Below are 22,665 nucleotides of genomic sequence, written 5' to 3'. Positions count from 1 at the left end.
GAGCCGAAGGCAGATGCTTAACCTACTGAGCCACCCAGGTGCTCTGGTACAGAGGTTTTTAATATATCCCCTGTCCCCACACATGCAGGCCCCCCCTTTTTGCAAGTCTGTAAGCTCCATAAGGACCTGGAAACTCCCCGAGAACTTGGATCCTTGGCAAGTTCTTGAATCCCCAGCGCTTAGCACAGTGCTAGATAATTCCTAGATACTTCATCAATGTTTAATAAATGATTGGAAAGTATGGAGCCTGGTACTTTGCCGATTCTCAGTAAACACTGATTTTCTTCCATCTCTTAAGGGTGGTCAGCCTGGAGGTGAGGGCTGTCTCTGGACTGCTTATAAGGGTATATGCTTATTTAGGATTGAAAAATGCAGTGTTTCCCTCCCAAGGTGTCATTGTGAGAAGGTGGCAGAAAGTTAAGGCACGTTTGACTCATTGGGCTTGAGGTAATTATGGATTACCTCCCTTTAGAGTACATTTTATGTTGTCAGTATCTTAATTCCTTAACCCGAGTTGGTCACCATTATTTCACAAGGCATCCTTAGTTGTACAAAGTATCAGTTCATGGAGGGTATGGAGTCTGTCCCAAGAGTCTGGCACACGTCAGGGATTCAGCAGGTGGCAGGAGCTGGCGCTGAGCACATGTTCTGGCCCAGGCACTACTGCAAGCTCTACGCAGACTAACTCACCTTACCCTTACAAACACCACCCAAGGAGTTGGTACTATTCGTATGCCGGTCTTACAGATGAGGAAATTGAGGCATTGAGCTAAGCAGCTTGACCAACCTCAGACAGCTAGGAAGAAGCCAGGCAGTCTAGTCTGTACTCTTGGTTACACAGCTAAACCTTTAAAAATCTCGTGTTTCTGGGGGCACCTGGGTGGTGAAGTCGGGAGAGTGTCCGACTCTTGGTTTCTGCTCAGGTCATGATCTCAGGGTTGTGAGATTGAGCCCTGAGTCGGGCTCCATGCTCCATGGGGAGTCTGCTTGAGATCCTCTCTCCCTCTCCCTCAGCCCATCCTGCTCATGCCCTCCCTCTCCTTCAAAAGCGGATAAATAAATCTTTTTTAAAAGCATTTTATTATTTATTTGTTTATTTTGCTTTCGCACACACATATATATATTTAATTCAGTTAGCCAACATACAGCACATCATTAGTTTTTGATGTAATGGTCAATGATTCATTAGTTGTGTATAACTGGATAAGTAAATCTTTAAAAAAACCTCATGTTTCTCTCTGGAAACTGGGGCCAAGAGTTGTCTCATAGCCTGTCAATCCTGGCATCTAGTAGCCATTCAACAAGCTTAGGGTGATGAATGACTCAGATTATATTCGTTTCTTGTTCCCCCTTCTCTCTCCATGTCTGCAGGCGAGCCAGGCTTTGGGTCTCCTTGCCCAGAGATTTGGGCAGGGAGCACAGAGCTTTCTGCCTTTTGGAACAGCTTAAACCAGAAGAGCAAACTGAAGGTGGGTGAGCTGAGTTTAACCTATCAGATTTTTTTTTTTGGTACAGTATTTTAAGAAAATTTTGTTTTGGGGCGCCTGGGTAGTGCAGTCGTTAAGTGTCTGGCTTTGGCTCAGGGCGTGATCCCGGCGTTCCGGGATCGAGTCCCCACATCGGGCTCCTCCTCTGGGAGCCTGCTTCTTCCTCTCCCTCTCCCTCTCCCCTGCTGTGTTCCCTCTCTCGCTGGCTGTCTCTCTGTCACATAAATAAATAAAATCTTAAAAAAAAAAAAAGTTAAAAAAAAAAAAGAAAATTTTGTTTTAGTTGCCAACATTCGCTACAGCAACAGCAAACAGATCGTGGTTGCCAGGGGCCGGGAAGGAGGGAGAAGTTAATTCAAAGGGGCAGGAGCGGTGGGCACATAACCGTATGCAGTTGTTCACTCAGGGAGCTGTGGACTGAAAGGGGGGATTTTACTGTGTATAAATTATATGCCAAATAAGATCTGGTCTTAGAGATAAATTCCCAGGCCCTCTGCACATCTGACCTTGAGATACACTGAGCCCTCGCTCTTCCTTTTTGTCCTTGCTACGGGCTAGCTGGTTGCCCAGAGCGGCGGCCTCTGAGGCCATGCCCAGCCAAGGGACGGCAACCGCTGAGTGGCTGCAGTTAGGAAAAACATCTTTTTAAAGAAGATTTTATTTATTTATTTGAGAGAGAGAGAGAGAGAGAGAGCAAGCATGAGAGGGGGGAGGGTCAGAGGGAGAAGCAGACTCCCTGCAGAGCAGAGGCCCCCCACCCCCACCCCCCATGGGGGACTCGATCCTGGGACTCCCAGAACATGACCTGAGCTGAAGGGAGACGCGTAACCAACGGAGCCACCCAGGCGCCAGGAAAAACATTTTTTTTTTTTTAAAAAGGAGAATGGGTACAATATAGGCTGACAGGGGGGAAAGAGGCAAAGCGGTGAAATGAGACAGGAAAGAACTTGATTTCATCTTCTGCTTCCAGGGAGCCCAGGCAGAACCCGGGGAGGAGACAGGTAGGGGCGTCCTAACCAAGGTGAACCCACCCAGAGGAACATCAGATATGCTCCATTTTCTAGAGCTGGTTGCCTGATTCAGGCTAGAGGATCTTGGGAAGGGGAGAGGAAAAGTTACTTCCGATCTTGGTTCGCTTAACTGGACACCAGACCCGCTCAGTTAGAAGCCGGCTCTTCTCTCCTTACGGGGAGGGGTGGCGCTGGAGGGCGATCCGCCAGATGGGGGTGGGGCACCGCAGCTGGGAGGGAACCGGGCTGAGAAGTAGGTTCTTTCCTTCCAAGTTTCCTTGACAAGTTCTCCCCCGCCCCCACGCACATGTTTCCCTGGGATGCTCTTCCTGACATTTTTACACCAAGTATCTCCACTCCCCACACCTGGGGGTCTGTGGTCTGCGGTGAAGGCCGCCTGGAGTAAGGGCACATCCCGTTCAGCAGAAGGATCTCTACCAATTACTCCTGTTGTGCTCAGAAGGTCCAGTTCACGTTCAGTCTCACCGGCAACAACCTGACCTCTCTTGCATGTAAGGTACAGTCGACCCTTGAACAACATGCGTTCCAAGCGCGCAGGCACGCTCGCATGCGGTTATTTTGATAAATACGGTATAGTTCCGTAAACGCGTTGCTCTTATGATTTTTTTAAAGATTTCAGAGAGGTGGGGAGAGGTGGGGCAGAGGGAGAGGGAGAGAGAATTCTCAAGAAGATTCCTTGCTGAGCGTGCCGAGCCCACAACATAGGGCTCAATCCCAGTGCAGGGCTGGATCACAGGACCCTGAGATCTTGACCTGAGCAGAAACCAAGAACTGGAGGCTTAACTGACGGAGCCCCCAGGCGCCCCCCCCTTATGATTTTTTTAGTAACATTTTCTCTAGCCTACTTTATTGCAAGCATACACTATATATAATACATATGACATACAAAATATGTGTTAATCAAATGTTTATTTTAAATATTTTATTTATTTGACACAGAGAGAGAATGAGAGCGAGCACAAGCAGGGGAGTGGCACAGGGAGAGGGAGAAGCAGGCTCCTGCTGAGCAGGGAGCCTGATGCGGGGCTCAATCAATCCCAGGACCCCGAGATCATGACCTGAGCCGAAGGCAGACGCTCAACCGACTGAGCCACCCAGGTGCCCCTGTGTTACTCAGTTGTTTATGTTATTGGTAAGGCTTTCAACCAAGAGTAGGCTCTTGGTGAAGTTCTGGGGGGAGTCAGAAGTTACATGGGGATTTTTGACTGTGTAGGGTGGCCAGTGTCCCCAACCCCTGCATTGTTCAAGAGTCAGCTTTAGGAACCAATTGCACTGGTAGAGCGTGTGTGTATGTGAGCTTTTATCACGGAGGACATTCCTGCTCAGCTCATATTAACTCCAAGGTGACCGCTCAGACTCCTCTCTGCTGCTGCTCTTCCCTCGATTACTAGCAGGCTTGGTTTTCTCGTAAAACTGGAGGACTGTGTGAGCACTGGGGTGTCGGCCTGCAGCATCTCTGGCCAGGTTGCCTTCTCTGTACCTCACTGGGCATCCTGACTCCTGATGGGACAGGAAGTTGGATGGTGCTGCTCTCTCGCTGCCTCTTGAAAGGTGAGAAATGCCCCACGAATACATATATACATATAGCTTGTTTTGGGGGAGAATGGGGATGTGGAGCTGTTCGTTAACTGCCCCTTCTCTGGTATTTTCTTGCCTGGTATGATTCCTGGGATTGACTCGAGCCGTGCAGTGCTGCCATGGATCTCATGTCTGGTGGAGACTAGAGGGTGCCCGGTGTGTCTGCTCTCTGTACGGCCACTGCCTGAACCTGCCAGCCTCTACTCTCGCGAGCAGAACGAGACCACTTTCCAGCCATCCTCACCCGTGTGACACCTCTGGGATTCACGCGCACTTGGCTTCCCTGAAAAGCCCTGCACGACGGACAGTGTGAGACTTTCTAGCTCTACTCGGTATCCAGGGCCTGTTAGGAGTTTATCAGAGCTGGGAGAAGACTCTGGTTTGTTTATTTGAGAGAGAGAGAGAGAGAGAGAGAGGAGTGGGTGGAGGAAGACTCCCCGCTGAGCAGGGAGCCCGATGTGGGGCTCGAGCCCAGGACTGAGCCACCCAGACACCCCCAGGCTGTGGTTTAAATGAGCTAAGAGCATGTAATATAAGGTCAAGAGCCAAGGAAAGGGAAAAAGAACAGCTGGAAGAGAAAGAGATATGCTTCTGTACTCAATGTTATCAGAATAAAGATGGACGGGAAAGGGGCTTTGGTAGATCGTCCTTATTTGTCTCCCTAGAAAGCGGTCTCATGGGAACCGCTATTGGAAGAAACTATTAAAGATAATAGAAAAGTGTATACTGAGGTGGAGTCTGAAATCTAATGATAGAAGAGAATGCCAGCAATGGTCCAGGGAAAAAGCACCGAATTTTAGTATCGGCACAAAGGCTGGGCTGGGCAGAGCTGAGGGTGAGCCATTGCGCACAGCAGCGTGGAGAAGGGAGGAAAGCAGCAGTCCGGTTTCACCCTTTGGGTCTAATTCTTAGCTGCTGCCTGGGTGACAAAGGTCAGAAAGCAATGATCAAAACTTGCTTAGGCTGGGAAATTCTATTGTGGAAATGAAGTCCCCTTTCCTTATAAACCGTAACTCTTATTATTGCATTTGGAATTGTTTGAAGGAGGTTGGAAAAAAACAAGATACCAAATAGTGAACCAAATTTCTCGAAGGTGTCAGATGTTCTGAAACCATGGTGCTCAGGAAAATGAATGTAATCTTGCTCACTCGCAGTATCTTCTTATAGTTAAAGTGACACCTGCTTTTCAAAGGTGGGTGATGGGTCTTGTCCCTTCTGTGTGTTAACTTTAGTAAAGTGCTGGATCTCATGGGGACGTAGTCTGGAGCAGCTGTTGGGGAAGGAGGAACAGCAAGTACACTTGTGATGCTGTTTCTCAAACCCAAGGCTTCTGCTCCCACTGGTAACTGCAAAACTTGGCTGCAAGCGCCTTCCTCCAGCTGAAAACGTGGATAGTGGAGAGGGGAGGACTTGCAAGATATTTAGGATGAAAATATTCCTTCATAAGTAACTGGCAACTTGGAAACTGTCACGGAAGGGAGAGATCCCAGTGGACAGCTTGTGCCTTTGACAGCAGAAACTCAATTTGGGGGGCGCATGGGTGGCTCAGCCATTAAGCGTCTGCCTTCGGCTCGGGTCATGATCCCAGGGTCCTGGGATCCAGCCCCGCATCAGGCTCCCTGCTCAGCGGGAAGCCTGCTTCTCCCTCTCCCTCTCCCCCGGCTTGTGTTCCCTCTGTCTCTCTCTCTCTGTCAAATAAATGAAATCTTTAAAAAACAAAACAAAACAAAACTCAATTTGGTCTATTCCCTGGAGGCAACTCAAACTTAGGAAATAATACGAGTTTTGAGATTTATATTTTATTTACAAGTAAATGCCAACTCCCTCCTGTGAACGCTAATTTGGTACAAGAGCAGCAATATGAAGAAGTAGTTGCCAGCTCCGCAGTGATGTGTGAAAGGAGTCCAGGCCACTGCTTTTTTTTTTTTAAACAATGATTTTTGTCATTAAAACAGGAAAAAAAACAAAGCCACATGATTTCTTCATGTTGCACATGTGAAAGAATTCAAAATAAAAAGGACTTTTTTCAAAACTCTACAGTCTCTAGTCAAATGTGTGGGGTGACCAGATGTCACTTCCATTCAGTGACAGCCGCTGCTCCCCAAGAGCACTAGCCTCTGAGCACATGACTTAATACTCATCGAGAGTATCTGCCCGAGGAATGGAGAGACCCCGGTCCTTCAGCGCTTGAACTTTCAGCTTCTCGGCTTCCAGCTTGGTCTGCTGTTCTACCCTTTGTTCTTCTAGGATTTCTTCAATAGACACTTGCTGGAGGGGTGTGTCACTCTCCTTTTCCAAGTCCTACAGGATAAGCAGGGTTGAAAACCTTCAACTGACGACCAAGAACAGAAAACATTACAGACCTTTAGGCAAACGGATTCCTGGGTTAGGCTTGGATTATTTTTCGTAATTGTGACAGGGCTGAAATATCCTCCTGGGGACAGAGTGGCTGCCAGGAGTGGCTGCCCACACTACTACCCAATACATACTGTATGAATGTGCTAACGGAGATCAGTATCTGTGTGTGTCACAAAGCTTTACGTTATCTGAAGTCCGACATTACTCAAGGACTGCTTTTCTTAAAAAAAATTATATATGTATGTGCATATGTATGAACAACTATCTTCCCAACTCCAAAGGATCCAAGAGAGAAGTTACTGAGGTCAAGATGGCTTTCGATGTTTTATATTTTTACATTATAAAAGTCAGCTTAATTTCTGGGGGTTGTGGCTAAGAAGGTAGAGAACACTGATTCAAAGAAGCGCCCCCCACCCAAAGACAATAACCTGCCCCTCTGTTCCATTAACTAGGAGTCTTTAAATTACAACGCAAGATTCTTTCCGCCTCTATGGCAACACATCTTCTAGAGAAAACCTCAGTAGACCAGTTAAGTTACTAAACCAGTTTGGCTTCAATATATTTTCACTGTTTTAATTTAAAACATTTTTTTTTAAAAGCTATTTTTTCTCTTATTTTAAAAATACATGCTCACTGTATGAAATTTAGAAAACGGACAAGCAGAAAAAAAATTTTTTTTAATTACCTGCAATTCCAGTATGGAACAATATTTTGGGGAATATACTTCTTATTTTTCCCCGTATATATTGACTTAAAAAAAACCTACAATGCAAATATTAACTGTAATTTTTTCACTTATTCTGGCATAATATGCTTAACTTTTTTTTTTTTTTAAGTAGGCTCCACACCCAGCGCAGAGCCCAAAGTGGGGCTTGAACTCAGGACCCTGAGATCAAGACCTCAGCTGAGATCAAGAGCTGGATGCTCAACTGACTGAGCCACCCCGGTGCCCCTCTGCTTAATATTTTTACATCTGAACACCTTACAAATATTTGGTAACTGATCTTATGATGCAGAACCTTCCTATAAAAGTATCTCCCTATCCAGATTCAACTTATTCTCCTTAAAATGAACGTACAGGTATTAGTCTGTGTTTCTGTTACATGGAAAGAGGATATATACACGGTATTCTTATTTTTTATCTTCCTCTATGATTTGCAATCATAAAATTCTGGGAAGGCACCAACACACACGCAAAGCCTCCAGACGCTGCAGCCTACCACGGGTACTAACACTCTCTGTGCTGCCAAGGCCGCAGAACCACAGGCAGGGACATCAAGTGGAAGGTTAGAATGAAAGCCACAAATTATATAAGCAAGTCCTGCCTTGGCTCAAATGTTTGTTGCACTGGGCAAAATATATCTTATCAAGTCTAAACCGCCCTCACAATCCACGGGGAGCAGCTGAAGGGAAGATAATGTTCTTAGCATGGTGTACTGCCTCCTGGACCTTTCACTATGTTATTCATCGAGCTAGTCATGTGGTTAAGATGATGCTAATTCCCAACAATCAGTCCTATTACTTAAGGCTGTGTGCATCATAATCCTTGAGGCAGAATCCAGGGACTTCCTAAACAACAGATGTTAACAGCCTCTAACTGGTTTCTGGGTACGAGCTTCTCTAGGGCTGGGACTGGATTTCGTCACACTGACTACTGACTCATCCAGCTGCATAAGCGCTCCTGAGCCACAAGGCTGTAGCGGCGCCACTGTAAAAATTCTGCAGCATCCAAACCATTCACATACAAGAGCACTTCCTCCCCAAAGGGCTCCCGGGAAACAAGGACTCTTCCAGAACAAATGCAAGTCCCCTCCTTCTCCTCACAGGGGCCCATGTGCGCCAATGCAACCGGCGCACACATGTCTGCGGTGTCCACGACTACACAGCTGAAGCAGAGTACGTGCAAATATTTTAACTGAAATCTTTTCTCCTGACAGCAAAGTCGTATGTTTCTGCTCTAAAAATTAAACTGAGAAAAGCATAAACAAAGGAAAGCATAATCACTCATACTCCTACTGTCCAGAGATGGCTTAGCCCCTCTTCGTATACCGGCAGAGCTCTTTACACTCATTTACTCACGCCACTCCCCACGCTCATGGTACTAGACTGCTGTATTTCAACCTCTAAGTATTACAATGAGATGACACTTCTACTGCTGAAACAGGCGATTTACTGAACCAAAAATATCCATCACAAAAACACTTTCAAAATTAGAAAAAAAAAATTTTCCTACATTTCATAGCAGCCCTTAGCAATACCGTTATTGACAGCATTGGTTCGTCATCCCCAGCTGTTTCAACTTGAGGTCTCTAAGCCAACCTGACCCTGCCAGATTATCTCACTTTCTCAAATGGCTTATTGTTAAAAATCGCTACAGATCAAACCACTTCACTCCAAAGACTTTTGTAAACCTGATTTAAGACGTGGTTAAGTTTTTCAGTTTGATATTCCTGGCAAATCCAATAATCAGAAGCAAAGCCAAAGGTTTTAAATAAGGTATTTTTCTTTTTAAGTAAATATTTTAAATAAACATGAGATCAAGTTTCATCTTCTTTTAAAAATGCCTGAGAATCACTATATTGGGCACCTGAAACAATGTAACACTGTATGCTGGGGCGCCTGGCTGATTCAGTTGGAGGGACAGGAGACTCTTGATCTTGGGGTTGTGACTTTGAACCCCACATTGGGTGTAGAAATTACTTAAAAATAAAATCTTTAACAAACAAACAAACAACAACAAAAACTACTGTATGTTAACTAATTGTAATTAAAATAAAAACCTAAAAAGCCAAAAAAAAAAAAAAAAAAGTCTGAGCACATCTATTAGCTAATTTTCTAATAGTTTTTTTTTGTGTATATCTATATATATGCCTAAATATATGTGTATATGAATGGTTATGTGTGTACACACACACACACCCCTACGGTAACAACGCTTTAGAAGACTTAACTTTTCACCTGCCAACTGGTCTTCCTGGCATGCAGAGGTATCCTCTTTGGTTGTGAGCTAAGGATCCACGTGAGGCTGAGCTCCATGCTCAGCAGTGAACAGAAAGCCTTCTCCTACAGCCCCCTTCTCTCCTTCCCCTTCCCCCTTTAAAAAACAGGGACATTGCGATGTATATGCAATCTGTCTTTCCCCCAAGCATCGCTCATTAGCTTCATATCATGAAAACCTACTTGTAACCAATTGTTTCAATGACTGCAAATATTCCAGTGTATATAAAGCATACTTTATCGAATTATTCATCTCTTGTTTGGTATTAAGTTTTCCAATTTTCTGCTATTAGAGATAGCAGAAATACATTAATGAACATGTTTGTACAGTATACTACTTTTATATCAGGTAAAATCAATGATCCTTTGCTGCTAATGGGATCAAAATGTTTAAAATGCCAAGAGGCACTGGAACGAAGTTAGTTATTCCCTGTAGTTCCCCTTTTATACCTGTAGCTTCCCAAGCTACTGCGGTGGTTTCTGTGAGAAGCTGGGTGCCATGTGGACAATGTATTTTTTCCTTCTTGAAAAGACAAAAAGAAACCTAACTAGTTTGATTATCAAGACCCACAGCAGCTTAACGGTTTTCACTTACTATTTCTCCTAGTAGGACAACATTTTCTCCTCTGACCACAAAAATCCCTCGAGGAATATCACCGTATTTTTTGCCCACATGAATACGCTCCACAGTCTGATGTAGCACTAAATTAGCTATAAGTGCATAGGGAAGAAACAAACATATTTAGTTCAAATTACTGGGTAAAGGTCCATAACTCAAACAATCAGTTATTTTGAGTAGAAAAGATTCTGCTGAACATGATTTCCAAACTTTCTAATTCTGGGAAAAGCTAAAATTTTAAACAGTCTTCTCCTGTTTTATTAAGACACACCACTCGGGAGACTTCTAAACAACTGCAAACAGAGTACTGGGGATTATGCTGCACTAATGCATGAATGATGGTGGGAATCAGTTACAAAAATTAAATTCCTTTACATCAGTGAGATTGTGAATACTGACAAGACTATAAGAAAATACAAAGCGGTAGGGCACTTGGAAGACTCTGAAACCTAAAAACTGTAGAGGTCAAAACTAGTTTTTTTTTTTAAACAAAAACCAGTTTTTCTACGTTGCGTGGGTATGTGTATATGACAATTTACCAAAGATTTAACTTTGTTTCAGTACTTAGGATTCATTTAACCCAGTGCAGGTATCCATGGATTATGATACACAAAAACCTCTCTTTTCACTCTGTCAGATAACCGTACCTGGTAATCTGAGAATAAAGTCAGGATTTGCTACTTTTCCCCCCAAGGTAATCTGACGAATTTGATTTAAGATTCAGAACGCCAGTCTGTTAAGAATAATTCTTTGTCTTTTTTAAATTGGTACTATTCATCTTATTTGAAGAAAAGCAAATATCAATGCTACCTTCTACACTTCCTCTAAGCGTTTCAATTATGTTGCTTTTCCTCATGCCCAAATCCACTAGCAGATGTCCAACAAATGTTGATATGAACAGAGAAGTTCCTTGAAACAGAAGCAAATGTAGACCTTTTTAGAAAAATGTAAGATGCAAAACAAAGACTCAGACTCTGAGTCTTATGTATCCCTAAAGTGTAAAATCTTGAGTTTAAAGTTGGGACCCCAAAAATGCTTCAGGAAATGCCTTCCACCCAATTTTCATTGGACAGGGAGGGATTACCTTCAGTGCAGGAATTGCTTTGAAGAGTAGTGGCACCCAAGCCAATGTACAAATGAGCAGCTTTTTCAGGGGACTGAGTTTATTTCTATCATTTGGCTCCCTCTACTGGGGAAAATAAAAAAACAGTCCAAAACATTGCAATCATATGCTCTAGTGAAAACCAGTTTTAGAAATATAAGCTTATTTACCTAAATGCTAGCTTTTGAATCACCTAATCATAATTTAGAAAACAATGACGTAATGACTCAAAACAGTATTCCATTATGCCAGACACTTGAAAAAGTTGCAGATAAATAAATTTCAACATGAAATAACACAAACATACAATAGCTGCTCTTCATATAGAAAAGTCTATAACTAGTACATACCAAATTGATCAATGCTTCTCAAGAAACCTATAAGCGTCCTTCCATCTCGAAGCAGGACCAAGTGCTTTTCTGGGGAGAGGAAAAAAGATCTTTAGAAAATGAGAACTGTTAGCTTCAATAAGTTTACAGGATTAACAATTAAAAACAAATTAATAGCAGGTTAAGCTCTACCACTTATTCTTCCAAAGTATTTAAGGCACAGTTTATTGGGAAATTAGAGGGAGGACCAAGGCTTCCTGGGGTTAAGATGACAAGATTTGTGGTGGCAGAGTGGGCAAAGGACTGGGTGAGTAGCCTGGAAGCCTGACTCCCAGCTCTAGATGTTGATGTTGGCAGCTAAACCCTCCCAGTGTCATGTCAATTTCTACATCCACAAACTGAGAAATTTAGTCTAGATGACCTTTATGATCTTAGTACTAGAATTATTTTCATCTCAACTTATAGACGAGCTTCTATTTCACACTTTGGGATCAGGGAAGGTTATAAATAAAAACAATGTCTCAAACAGGTAAATGAGGATGCTGATAGTCAGCTAGAGTAAAAACTCAATTAATATTTATTGAGAGCTACGTGCTCGTCTGGGGCTTAGATATACAGTAGAGAAGAAGACTCAGAAAGTCACCAACCTTATTAACTTATATTCCTGGTGGAGGAAGGTGAACAAGTAGAAAAAAAACCCAACAACCTACTGTGATTAGTACAATGGAATAATAAACAAGATAGCAGGATAATATGATGAAGAGAAAGGGAAAGTAGCTACAGAAGAGAGGGTGGCTAGGGGAAAACACTCCGAAGAGGTGACTTTGACCTGACACTGAAAAATGACAATAAGCCAGTTGCTAGAATAGCTAGCAAAATTCATTCATTAATTTCTTTAATGCTGTGCATAAAATACTTTCTAGAAACGTAACAGAAATAAGACAGTGATTCTTCCCTGAAGGAATCTGTAGTCTTCTTTGCGCTATAATTAAGTACCACAAGAAAGCAGATCTTAACTATTATGTGAGAGAAACTAGCTGGAGGAGGTATCTGAGTTGAGCCTTGAAAGACTGATAATGTTTGGCCTCTGTGATGAATGACAGGGAAAGGGGAATCTGTAATTTAGGAAGCAGGGGAAAAAAGGCTGGTATATATCCATACGTTTGGCTAAAAGTTGGGGGTGTAAAGGGAAGTCACAGGATATAAAGTCCCCAAAGTACCAGAAGCAGATTCAGTTTGGATTATACTTCATAAGAAAACACTGAAGACTGAACTGGCAGAAAAGAGAGGGCAGAATGTGAGACATGAAGAGGAAACCTACATCAAGGCCAATGAGAAGGGAGAGTCAAGAGAATGAAGACTGTGTAGTTCTGTTGTTTTAAAAAAATATATATCTATTTATCTTAGAGAGAGAGAGAAAAAGAGTGTGCACACATGCTCACAGGGGGAGAGGCAGAGGGAGAGGGAGAATCCTCAAGCAGACTCCATGCTGAATGCAGAGCATGGGCCTTGATCCCAGGACCCTGAGATCATGACCTGAGCTGAAACCAAGAGCTGGACTCTTAATCAACTGAGTCACTCAGATGCCCCAAGACTGTGTAGTTCTAAGAGATGGGAATTTGTAGAGGTGGGGTGTGATTGTGTGTGCGGGGCGGGGGCAGTGCTGAAGAAATGATTTGAGGACATGCAGGAATTTTTTAAAAGAGTTATTTATTTATTGGAAAGAGAGAGAGAGTGAGCTTGCACCGGTGCGCAAACATGGTGGGGGGGGGGGTGCAGAGAGAGAGGGAGAGAGAAACTCTAAGCAGATTTTGCGTGGAGTCCAATGTGGGGCTCCATCTCGTGACCCTGAGATCATGATCTGAGCAGAAACCGAGTCAGATGCTTAACCGACAGGACACTGTCAACAGGCAGTTGGAAATGTAAGACTGGAATGTCAAAGAGGTCTAATTAGAGCAATTTTGGATAAGTTCACAAAGAGGTGATATAATTATTAAAGTCCAGGAGCTCTCCTAGAGATTTAAAGAAGGAAGCATGGGGCACCTGGATGGTTCAGTTGGTTGAGCGGCTGGATCTTGATTTCAGCTCAGGTCATGATCTCAGGGTCCTGGAATTGAGCTTCACACTCAGATGGGAGTCTGCTTGGAATTCTCTCTCTCCCTTTGCCCCCGCTCCTCACCACCCCACGCATGCTCTCTCAAATAAATAAATCTTAAAAAAAAAAAAAAAAAGAGGCCGACCAAAGATAGAACCTAAGGGCCCACCTATTTTAGGGAACAGTAAGAGTTGGAGAGGTGAGAAAATCAGCAAGTACCAGTGCTGGAGAAACCAAGAAAACAGAATTAAGAATCCAGTGGTAATAGAATCGCAATACTGCAGAGGGGAGGGAAGAACCCAGAAGAATGCATCAAACTGCTGCCTTTTAAGAATGCAGTTTCAGCAGTGTGATGACAACAAAAATCAGATTGCAGGGTAACAGAGGTGGTCTACTGTAGATGGTCAGGAAGTAGAGTCAAAATGGAGAGGATTCAAAAGGTTTGGGGGTAAAGATATGAAAAAGGATGGGAATTTGATGAGAAGACATAACTGAAAAAAAGTATGAGATGGATGGACAAGAATATACATGAAGGGAAGGATCCAGGGGGAGAGAGAAGATATGAGAGAAAAAGGGTATTAATGGAAGATATAGTGGGAATAAAGAGTAGTAAAAGACACGGACTGAAAGGGAAGAATACCTCCTATTCAGATGAGAGGATGGGTGAATATGTAGAAAGATTGAGGAGAGAGGAGGAAATAGTGTGTATGGTTGCGGGGGACAGCAAAGGATGCATAAGAGATGGTTTCAAACTTTTCAGTAAAGGAGGAGGCTTGGAGTCTACAAAGAAGGGGTTAGAGGGCTTGAGAACAAAAATTATTTTTAGTACAATGGCAGAATGTGTTAGGAGCCTTACATAATTCAGATATATAAAATGAGAAGTGGGGGCAAAATGGCATCCACAGATCACTAAAATTGAAGATTTCATTACATATGACAGATGGGCTTGTGCAATTGTTATTCATATACAAATATGGTCCAATTCACACTACATTTCCTTTCAATAGCAGAATCACTAACTTGGATTTAAAGAATGATTTCAGACAATGAGAAAAAGAGAATATGATCACAGACTCACTTTTTATTATTTTTCAAAGGATTTTATTTTTAAGTAGTCTCTACACCCGCGGCGGGGCTGAACTCACAACCCAAAGATCAAGAGTCGAATTTTCTACTGTGAGCCAGCCAGACGCCCCAAGGACTCACTTTTTAAATCTGCATACATAGTAACTGTGATTGTTTTAACTCGTTTGGAACTGTGTAAGCCATTCTGCAGCAATTACAAGTTAATGAGACAGACCGCAGGATTCAAAGGATTAGAAAATGTTGCTTGAGGAATAATTCACAGATGAGAGCTTAGAAAAAGGAAAGACAGGAGTCTTTCTTTTGTACAGGGCCGAACTCATCTTCAGGACAATGACCAGGAAAAAGGGAGGTCTTCTTAATACAAGAAAACTGTCGAACAGAAAACTAAGTGTGAAGTGATTCAGCCTTTCCAGAAAAGTCAATACCTTTGTCTGGCAGCGATCTCTACTATCATAACCTGAAAGTGCTAAAGACTGCATTGCAAATGGCTACACAGCATAAAACCTATTTTACTGCCAATTGAGTCCAACCGCTGTTATCTTAAAACTTTCGATTCTTAATGAATCCTTTCTCTAAGTACTCTCATTCATCCACCAGTAACAACCTGGTACTTTGATATATTGCAGGTGGGAGACAGTCGACGTGGGGAGGGTAAACTCTCATGTTTGGGTCTTAGCAGCGGCGTCCCTCCAAAGCAGGAATGAATTCTACAGCTTGTGGCTCATCGGCCCGGGGACTGGTGGAGGCTGCGAGACACGGGATAGAGGCAGTCGGCTAGGAGATAGGCAAACGGAGTGTCTCGTGGCTTCTCTCACATACAGGATGTCAACGCCGAACACCCTGAAACAGTGCTAAAAACACACTCTCCCCGCCCCAGACTCATTCTGCGAGCTCCCCCTGAAGAGGTACCCGCCCCAGAGGAGGGATCTCACCCCAGACTTCATCCAGAGGAGATGATACTCACTGTCGATGTCCTCTATGAGGCTGGCGGTGCCGGGCATATAGTTCATTTTGAGCTGAGATAAGGCTGCAGTGTATAGCGGCGGTGGGCCAGCGCGTCCAACACCTCCCTTCTCCGACCACAGTCGCCGCCTGGGCGGGACCGGGACAGGAACCCGGACCAGGAGCTGCACGTCTGCCCCGGCTTTCAGCAGCCGGGGCTTGCCGGAAACGCCTCCATATTATTCCCACCCACTTCCGGTATCACGTGCCCGTCCTCAGGAAGAGGCGGGGCTGTCGTGCGGTCCCGGGACACCCAATTCCCATCCCTGATAAAAGGGGAAGAGGAATCTAGATTGACTAGATGGTAAGGAAAATGTATCTTCCCTTTTAAGAAACACGGTGCTGCCGCTCGTCTTCTTGCTTCCCAGACCCCCGAGTCACGGCCCTCCGTCCTTCAACTCTCTGGACTCGGGAGCCGAAGGGGCGGGACCGAGCCTGGGATTGGCTGTTGTCGGCCGACCCCTTTCCCTGCTGTCCAGTGCCTCTCGTCGGCTGGCGCCTGCGCTGTGGGCTGGCCGTGGGGGGCGGGAAGCGCTACCGGGCAGTAGATCCCATGTCGGCCTTGAGGCGCTCGGGCTACGGCCCCAGTGACGGTCCTTCGTATGGCCGCTTTTACGGGCCCGGGGGTGGAGATGTGCCCATGCACCCACCTCCGCCCTTGTATCCTCCTCGCCCTGAACCTCCCCAGCCTCCCATTTCCTGGCGGGTGCGCGGGGGCGGCCCTGCTGAGACCACCTGGCCGGGAGAAGGCGGAGGAGGCGATGGCTACTATGCCTCTGCAGGCGCCTGGTCAGAGACGGGTCGAGCTGGAGGAAACCACCAGGTAAGATTTGCGCGATCTGTCCCAGGGGGTTCCGATAAGGGGAGTCTTTGGAGGGTGAGGGCCATTGGGATTGATAAAGCTCCAGAGTTCGTAATGGATCGGGTTTCATATTTGTTTTCCTTATGGGGGGTTGGAGAGACAGAGACTGGATTTGTGGCTGGGGGGATATACTTGTGTTCTCTTTGCGTCTCCTTTTCTGCTTCGACCATAATAAATGTGTCTGTTAGTATTAAAAAAGGAAGAAAGATCCTGCCCTGACTTGCTAAGCTAAGTAGCAAGCTGCGGAATCTCTCAGCCTTGGATTGATGTTGGGCTGGAGTGCCCCGGCCAAGCTTTTTGAGCTCTAACAATTTATCCTGCGTGGCTCCTATGGCCGGCTCTCCCCGAGAAGGGAGGTGGCTGCAGCCCCCGCTGTCACTCAGCAACCCCTCCCGAAGGGAAGGAACCGAGAAGTAAGAGGAGGGATCGGGCATTTAGCCCTTTGCCCCTAATGCTGTGCCCAGGATTGAATCACCAATACTCACCTTTACTTGGATTGTTAAATTACGTTGCGGCTGCAACGTAATTGTCATTACGGCCTCCCTATTTTATGATTTAATAGTTGGCTCTGAGAGGTTAACTCAGTTGGTCAGTAGCGGTATCCCTGGCATTTTAAAGGTTCACCTTTATTGCCACCTCGTTTTTTAGGAAAGACCTACATTAGTGTCTGTTTTTACTAACTGCAAGAAATCTGAAGAGGAGTTTGGGTTTTAGGAAGAAAGGTGAAACGCGAAAATAGCTTTAGCGTTTGTTTTGCAGCAAGCGGTTGTAGAGGCAGTGCGCAATTGGGCAGTGAGAGTGGCACCGCCAAGCTCCTTCCCTGGGAACTACACTCAGCATCTCAGCATCACACTGCCATAGCTTTGAACTGTGCCTGTGAGCCTCTGTGCTTTATCTCGATTTATTTTGTGCATCCGTTGGCAAGCTATATCCTGAGGTATCAGAGAAGCCTAAGAAAGGTTATTTTGGGGGCCTGGAAATGCTAAAACATTTTTCATAAAAAAATAATGGTAATTGCTTTTTCACTTTATGCCATTTTGGCTTACAAAAGATTTCATAGGAATGTTCTACTTTCAGATAGCAGGGGAAACCTGTACATTCGGACTTACAACATTTTACTCCTTGTCTTCCTGCCAGAACTATACTTCTCTTTTGTTAATTCAGTATTCTTAGCAGTGAATTATTATACGGTTGGTGAGGGGGGGCACACCTCTCTTTCTGTTCAGTAATTATCATATCCTCATGGGTTGAAAATATAGTAGTGAAATTCCCATACATTGCTGGTGGGGATGTAAAATGGTTCAGTGCTTTGGAAAATAGTTTGGCAGTTCCTCAGAACGTTAAGTATAGAGTTAGTGTATTACTCAGCAAGTTCGCTTTTAGATATGTACCCAAGAGAACTGAAAACATGTCTACATAAAAATGTGCATGTTTTTATGAACAACAAGCATGTTCATGGCAACATTATTCAGAATGGTCAAAAAGTGGAAATAACCCAGATAGCCATCAACTGATGAATAGATAAAATATGGTACATTGATACAATGAAATTATTTAGCCATCAGAAGGAAATTAAGTACTGATACATTTTATGAAATGGATGAATCTTGAAAACATCATGCTACATGTACAAAGATAGTCAGAAAGCCCACATACTGTATGAGTCCCATTTATGTGAAATGTCCAGAATAGGCAAATCTGTAGGGACAGGAAGATTAGTGGTTACCAGGGGCTGGGGGACTGGGGACTTTGAGGTGATGGTAAAGGGTATGGAGTTTGTTTTTGAGGTGATGAGAATATTCTGGAATTAGATAGTGATGATGATTGCACAACTTTGACTATACAAAAAACCATTGAATTGTACACTTTAAAAGGGTGGGTGTGAGGGCACCTGGGTGGCTCAGTCACTTAGATGTCTGACTCTTGATATTGGCTCAGGTTATGATCTCAGGGTCCTGAGATTGGGCCCGCATCAGACTCTGTGCTCAGTGTGGAATCTGCCTGTCCCCCTCCCTCTGCTCCTCCCCCTGCTCGCATCTCTCTCTCTCAAAGAAATAAATAAAAATAAGATCTTAAAAAAAAAGGGTGGGTTTTATGTTATGATAGTTACATCTTTAAAAAATTATATGAGAAATAACACGTAGTGAGAGATTAATTGTGAAGAAGGGTTATATTTGTGTGTGTGTGTGTGTATGTGTAAATCTGGAATAAGTAGGCTGTGGAACTTTTATCGCATGGCAGATTAGAGTGATAAAATGCTTGGCCTATAAGTAGGCAAACTATACCAAAGATCAATGGAAAGGATAGAGGAGAGGAACGATAAACTGATGACTTCCATATGGACTTGCAGTATTTCTTAAGAGTGTGTTTTCTGGGCAAGGTGAGAGAAGTTAAGATTTTAGAATTGTGTAGGGTGTTGTAAGGTATGGTTGGAGTATAGATGTGCATGTGGGATGGGTGGCTGATGGTGCTGGAGTAGGAGTGATTGGAGATAAAGCTGGAACGTGTTATGAGCATTTGTAAACCATTTCAAGAATTTGTCTTTCAGGTTAGTGTTTCTGAAACTTGAAAAGTATAGGATGGCAATTTCTTATGCAGCAATAGAAAATTAATACAAAAGATATGCATGTTGCAAATGTGTTTTCCAAATTCGTTGTCTTCTAGTTTAACATGGTTTTGATATACAATAGATTTGACATTTTTATATAATCGAATATGTCAAACTAAAAAAAAAAAAAGAAAAAAAGGCATAGGAGACTTTTAGAACCTTACTACCCAAAAAGTGTGGTCCATGCACCAGAAACTTCAGTGTCTCCTGGAAGTTGTTTGAAATGCAGAATCTCTCCTGCTCCAGACTTAATGCTGCAATTTAGTAAGATCCCAGGTGATTCATATGCACGTTCATGTTTGAGAAGCACTGCTCTGTAGAATTGAATAGACTGAGGTGATGTTGCACTGAACCACTACAAAGTCTTGGCTGTATATTAACATACTTAAATATGGCAGAGAAAGAAAATGGAAATCGAACTCTCCCTGTTTTCTCTCTTTTCTTACCCTGTTAGCTATAGTTACGGCACCGTAGTTTGGTCCCTGAATTAGCAGCATCTGCATCACTTAGGAGCTTGTTGGAAATGATGTTTATCAGGCCCTGCCCCTGCCCTCCAGAATCAGAATGTGTATTTTAACAAGATCCTTTGGTGATCTACATGTTACCCTAGAATGAGTCATCAGAGAGAGAGTACTGAGCTGGAAGCCAGAAGCTGCAGTCTCTCTACCATCACTTCTGCTGTATGATATTGGTCATAGAGACCAATTCCAGTACAGCATGGATGCCGTCTCCACAAAGGTCCAAATACCAGCATGCAGGGATCATTGGGAGCCATCTTGGATGATTACAGTGGGAAGGACTGGGGAAACAGAGAGGTCAGTTATGCTCTCAGAGTGGTTCAGAAGAGAGGTAAAAAAGGCAAGCATTTGAACAATGTCTGAATATATTATATAGAGGGTTTTTTCAACATTTTATTACAGAAATGTTCAGATGTACAGAAGTTGAAAGATCTACATAGTGAATACCTGTATAGCCACCACCTAGATGCTGTAATTAGCATTTATTATATTTGTTTCATCACATCTATCTTACTTTAATGTTTTTTTTTTTTTTAGTAATCTGTACACCCAACGTGGGGTTCAAACTCACAACCCCAAGATCAAGAAGTCACATGCTCTTCCAACTGAACCAGCCATGTGCCCCTATCTATCTTACTTTCTGAATGCATTTCAAAACAAGTTGTGTAGATTTGAAAGACATTTTTTTTTAAAGCACTCTGCCCATTTTTATTTTTAAAAAAGGTTTCATTTATTTATTTGACAGGAGCGAGAGAGAGCACAAACAGGGGGAGCAGCAGAGGGAGAGGGGCAAGCAGACTCCCTGCTGAGCGGGGGGCCTGATGCGGGGCTTGATCCTAGGACTCTGGGATCATGACCTGGGCTGAACACAGACGCCTAACCGACTGAGCCACCCAGGCGCCCCTTTAAAGACATTTTTAAAAGTATATATCAACTGGAAGTGAGGGAAGCCAGAGAAGCATAAGGTGATTCTGAGGTTTTAGTATTTCCTAGGAATAAACGTTTCATAGTAATAAAAAGGAAGAGGAACAGGTTTTTATGGGAAGATATAGTTTAGTTTTGTACCAGAAGAACTAGTGATTGGTTAATATAGGGGCTTAAAAAAATACAAAGACTTGGCAAGGGTTTATGTACTGCCTTTATTTCATTTCTGTTGGAAGCCAGTTGTTCACCGTGGTTACTATGTGCCAAGCTCTGGATGGAATGTATGTGATTGATTAGGGAGAAGTTTGTGATTTTCTCTTTTTGTTGTTTTTTGATGCCAAATTTTAGAGTCTGGTATCCAGGAGTTGTTGTCTATAGGAACAACACAATAGATGTGGGGTCAGATGGGTGATGGGGGATGGAGATAGTGATTTGAGAGTCATCAAATATAAGTATATTCGAATTACCAAATTGGGTAATGTTTCCATAGGAGATCTTTGAGAGTCTAGAATAGGTGACAAAGAGGATTCAGAAGGAGACAGTAAGAGAGAATACTTGGAAAGATAACAGGGAAATCCAGGAAGTCATGCAATGCAAACCAAGCAAGGACACAATTATTTTGAACGTAAGTGACATGAGAACTGAAAAGACGCTTTTGGATTTGGCAAGGGTCTTGTGATTTTAGTGGTGGGAGTTTAAAATAGTGGGAGGTTTGGGTGCCAAGACAACCGGTTGTAAACCATACTTCTAGAGATTAGTAAATGAGAAAGTGGTTACTTGACTGTGAACCAGGATCAGGGGAAGAATTTTTAGGATTAGGTGGTGTGAATGTGTTTGTAAGAAGAAGAAAGTAAGAAGAAAGATGGGAACAAATTGATGGATGTGGCTTGTGGAGAGAGGGATGAAGAAGTGAGGAAAAGCTGGAAAACCTTTTTTTCCAATCTAGAGGGGGGAAAATCAGTCTGGAGGTGGAGGGGAGGGACATCGAAGGAGTTTATAACTCTTGGTGTCCTTGGCAAAGTAGGAGGCTAGGTCATCTGAGAGAGAGGAAGTGGAGTAGCATTAACTGGGAACTTGATATGATAAATGTTTGAAACAGGTGCTGGGGCAAGTGGGAAATTGTAGAGAAGCATGGGAGAGACCCAAATGAGATTGAAAATAAAAACTTGGGATATGGTCAGCATAGGAACATAAAGTGCTTTAGTAGTGATTTGGGCCTATATAGCTAAAAATAATTTTTAATGTATTTTTCTAATTTTGTCTAATTCTTGTGAACAAGGTAAACAAATCTGTAATCGGAACTTAGTAGCAGTACTAGTCAGATTCCTCTGCTGTTATATTTGTTTGGGTTGGGGTTATTTTTTGAGGCGTGTTGGTAAGTCACTTTGTAAATTTAATCATGTATGTACTTCTACAAAACTAGTTCTAAGATAACTATGAAAGAAGTTGACTCCAGCCTTCCTCTGAGATTTAGGTATTGCTTCTCAAAAAGGAAGTAAATGAATTTGTTATCTTCTTGCATAATTTTGATCAAATTTCCAGTGCGACAAGAACTTGAATTCACGTTAATCACTGCCTCTTGTGAAAAACTTTTCTCATCTTTGTCTGGTTTACATCACCTTTTAGCACCTTTGTCTAGTTTCAGACAACAAATAAAAAGTTTGGAAAGAGTTAAGCACATGATAACATTGGCAACTTTATAAAACAGAGATCCGCTTCAGCCAGCTTCCTGTGACACCAAATGCTATTTCATAGAATTATGTCATTCATGTTAAGGGCCTTCAACTGCACACTTTCATTGTTACTGGGCATATTTTTAGATTTGTTCTATTTTGTCCAAAGGGGAGGAAAAAAAGCGAAGACCATCTTTTTATTAAGACTTAATAAAATTAATAATTCTTGCCACTTCATTGGAGACATTCTCCCATCCAAGTGCTAAGCAGGCCCAGTCCTGCTTAGCTTCTGAGATCAGACGAGATCGGGTGTGTCCGGGGTGGTATGGCTGGAGACAACAATCTATTTTTCATTTTTAAAAATTACGATATATTTACATTCTGTAAATTGTACCT

The 22,665-nt window shown here is 43.3% G+C and overlaps 2 protein-coding genes across 2 annotated transcripts in view; one reads left to right on the top strand and one right to left on the bottom strand.

Annotated features, from left to right (window-relative positions):
* Nucleotides 1–5,885: 5,885 nt before the first annotated feature.
* LSM1 (LSM1 homolog, mRNA degradation associated) lies at nucleotides 5,886–15,867 on the bottom strand. The gene is made up of 4 exons (XM_008686598.2): nucleotides 15,647–15,867; nucleotides 11,523–11,591; nucleotides 10,047–10,162; nucleotides 5,886–6,397 (listed from the first exon to the last, which is right to left on the bottom strand). Exons 1-4 carry the CDS (start codon nucleotides 15,690–15,692, stop codon nucleotides 6,227–6,229), a joined length of 402 nt encoding a protein of 133 aa, XP_008684820.1. The 5' UTR covers nucleotides 15,693–15,867; the 3' UTR covers nucleotides 5,886–6,226.
* A 236-nt stretch (nucleotides 15,868–16,103) lies between these two features.
* The window catches only part of BAG4 (BAG cochaperone 4), a 33,486-nt gene continuing 26,924 nt past the window's right edge, over nucleotides 16,104–22,665 (top strand). Inside the window, exon 1 of the mRNA XM_008686600.2 lies at nucleotides 16,104–16,507. Coding sequence (XP_008684822.1) covers nucleotides 16,238–16,507 — 270 coding nt within the window. The 5' untranslated portion in view covers nucleotides 16,104–16,237. The remainder of the gene's footprint in view (nucleotides 16,508–22,665) is intronic.

Source organism: Ursus maritimus, unplaced genomic scaffold (genome assembly GCF_017311325.1).
Source record: "Ursus maritimus isolate PB19 unplaced genomic scaffold, ASM1731132v1 scaffold_28, whole genome shotgun sequence".
NCBI lineage: Eukaryota > Metazoa > Chordata > Mammalia > Carnivora > Ursidae > Ursus > Ursus maritimus.
The sequence above is the reverse complement of the archived record's forward strand: the minus strand, read 5'-3'. Positions and strand labels throughout refer to the sequence as shown.

Bases quoted from the DNA above. Each gene is read 5' to 3' on its own strand.
- LSM1 (XM_008686598.2), bottom strand. From the start codon at position 15,692: ATGAACTATATGCCCGGCACCGCCAGCCTCATAGAGGACATCGACA. The intron at 11,592-15,646 runs GTGAGTATCATC...TCCTCTCCCCAG, and splicing joins CCTCATAGAGGACATCGACA to AAAAGCACTTGGTCCTGCTT. The intron at 10,163-11,522 runs GTATGTACTAGT...ATGCACTTATAG, and splicing joins GAGAAGCATTGATCAATTTG to CTAATTTAGTGCTACATCAG.